Below are 1,699 nucleotides of genomic sequence, written 5' to 3'. Positions count from 1 at the left end.
GTTTGGGTTAACCTTTGTGTTTGAAATCAAGTTGTGAATCATATTTGGCAATTTTCCCTTGTTATTTTTTAAAATTTGTCGTCAAAAAGCACGAAATATATAATGGCAAAAAAAAACATAGCTATGTATTATAAAAAATGCTGAAAAAATAGTAATGGTCACAAATATCATAAAATAAATAAACATCTTATAAAATAGCATGTGGAAAATATCAAACATTTCGATACAAATAAGTATGATTTCAAATTAATAAAAGAACTGTTTCTTAAAAATGAAGGTAGATGATTTTCCAACAGGGAAGCTAGAGTCATTGTAACCTCTACTTCCTCTCTTGTTGGAATAACCAGGATAATGATTTAAGCAAAACTCGATCTCACTGACCAATTCTAAGCCTTCTTTCTCACCCAGAGTCTTGAGCTTCCACTCGCTGAATGGATATTCCGTCTTATGAACCACATGAATCTCCCCTCCCTTGTCTTCGTCTTTCACCAGCAGTCTCGCACTCTTCATAAAACCTCTCACAAGTTCTTGATGCCTCCTGAACCAACCGAAAATGTATTTTCCTTCCCAAAATATAAAAATACCAAAGAGAACCAAAGGGAAGACAACAATAAATGAGGTTACTCTATCGTACATGATTGTTTTGATTTGGTGCTCACGACCATAATCGAATCCAGCGTGAGGGAAATTGAAAATGACTCTATCGTGTGTAGCAGAACAACCAAGGTTAGGCTTTGTGGTCATGGAGTGGACGTTAACTCCAAAGACTACATTGCACCCTAGTCTCTCCAATTCTTCTACGTTCGCCTTCCCATTCTTGTAATTGCGCTCTAGCTCCGCTACAACATTTGTTTTTCAAAACTAATCAACAATTATCGTAAATTAAATCACTGAAAACTTGGTGACTCATTTACCATGTAGACTAAAACGTTTAAACAGTACACGCCAAGAAAGTTTAACATTTCTTTAATGAAAATTTTGAGTTAATTTAACATTGAGGAATTTTGGAGAAGCATAAACAAATACTTGTAACTTCTGGATAACGTAACTGGTGGGAGGCTCGAACCATGCATATTCTTTCAGTTACCATGATGAATCTTTCAACTACCAGGCGATTAATCGATATAAACCTTAGAAAAAGGTATTTGTCTATTAAGATCACAATAGTAACAAAATTAAGACATTTAACATGAGTTATGGATTCACCTTGAGAATCGAGAGAGGTAGCAATGAGGTTTGTTGCTGAACCAAAGGCTCTGGCTAGAGACAGAGAAAAGGAGAAGTCTCCTTCCCCAACCAAAAGTATCTTTTGTTTGTTATTGTAGTGTTTTAACCTTTTAGTTTCTTTGACTTCCATTTCATCTGTGCACAACTTAGCTTCTCACACCCTGTCTATATATATATTGTATTTATGGATGCATGGGTCAAAGAAGACTTAAATGTTTGGTTCTGTTTGTTTACCAGATTAGTTTTGGGTCTTCGAACTTTGTGAGTATTTATGTATTTCGAAAGCATTCAATATTCTGTTAATTTATCCTTTTGAAGACAAGAAGCAAGCTTCTTTTTTGACCAGAGTATATGATTCTATATCATATTGATTCGGGATGTTCCGTGTCCATGGAGTGCACCTTAAAACCGTGAACCACGGTGCACCAACACGTCGCTCCAACTCTTCTACCTTATTCTTGGCATCCTTGTA

The 1,699-nt window shown here is 35.6% G+C and overlaps 1 protein-coding gene across 2 annotated transcripts; it reads right to left on the bottom strand.

The window, feature by feature from the left end:
• Positions 1 to 168: 168 nt before the first annotated feature.
• LOC106317196 (uncharacterized protein At4g26485) lies at positions 169 to 1,440 on the bottom strand. 2 transcript variants are annotated; one of them, XM_013755047.1, is made up of 3 exons: positions 1,207 to 1,440; positions 635 to 839; positions 210 to 538 (listed from the first exon to the last, which is right to left on the bottom strand). In XM_013755047.1, exons 1-3 carry the CDS (start codon positions 1,355 to 1,357, stop codon positions 247 to 249), a joined length of 648 nt encoding a protein of 215 aa, XP_013610501.1. In that variant the 5' UTR covers positions 1,358 to 1,440; the 3' UTR covers positions 210 to 246. The 2 variants fall into 2 exon arrangements, with proteins under 2 accessions (XP_013610500.1, XP_013610501.1); XM_013755046.1 differs by having other exon boundaries at positions 169 to 839.
• Between the last annotated feature and the right edge of the window lie 259 nt (positions 1,441 to 1,699).

This window comes from Brassica oleracea, chromosome C9 (genome assembly GCF_000695525.1).
Source record: "Brassica oleracea var. oleracea cultivar TO1000 chromosome C9, BOL, whole genome shotgun sequence".
Classification (NCBI taxonomy): Eukaryota; Viridiplantae; Streptophyta; class Magnoliopsida; order Brassicales; family Brassicaceae; genus Brassica; species Brassica oleracea.
The sequence above is the reverse complement of the archived record's forward strand: the minus strand, read 5'-3'. Positions and strand labels throughout refer to the sequence as shown.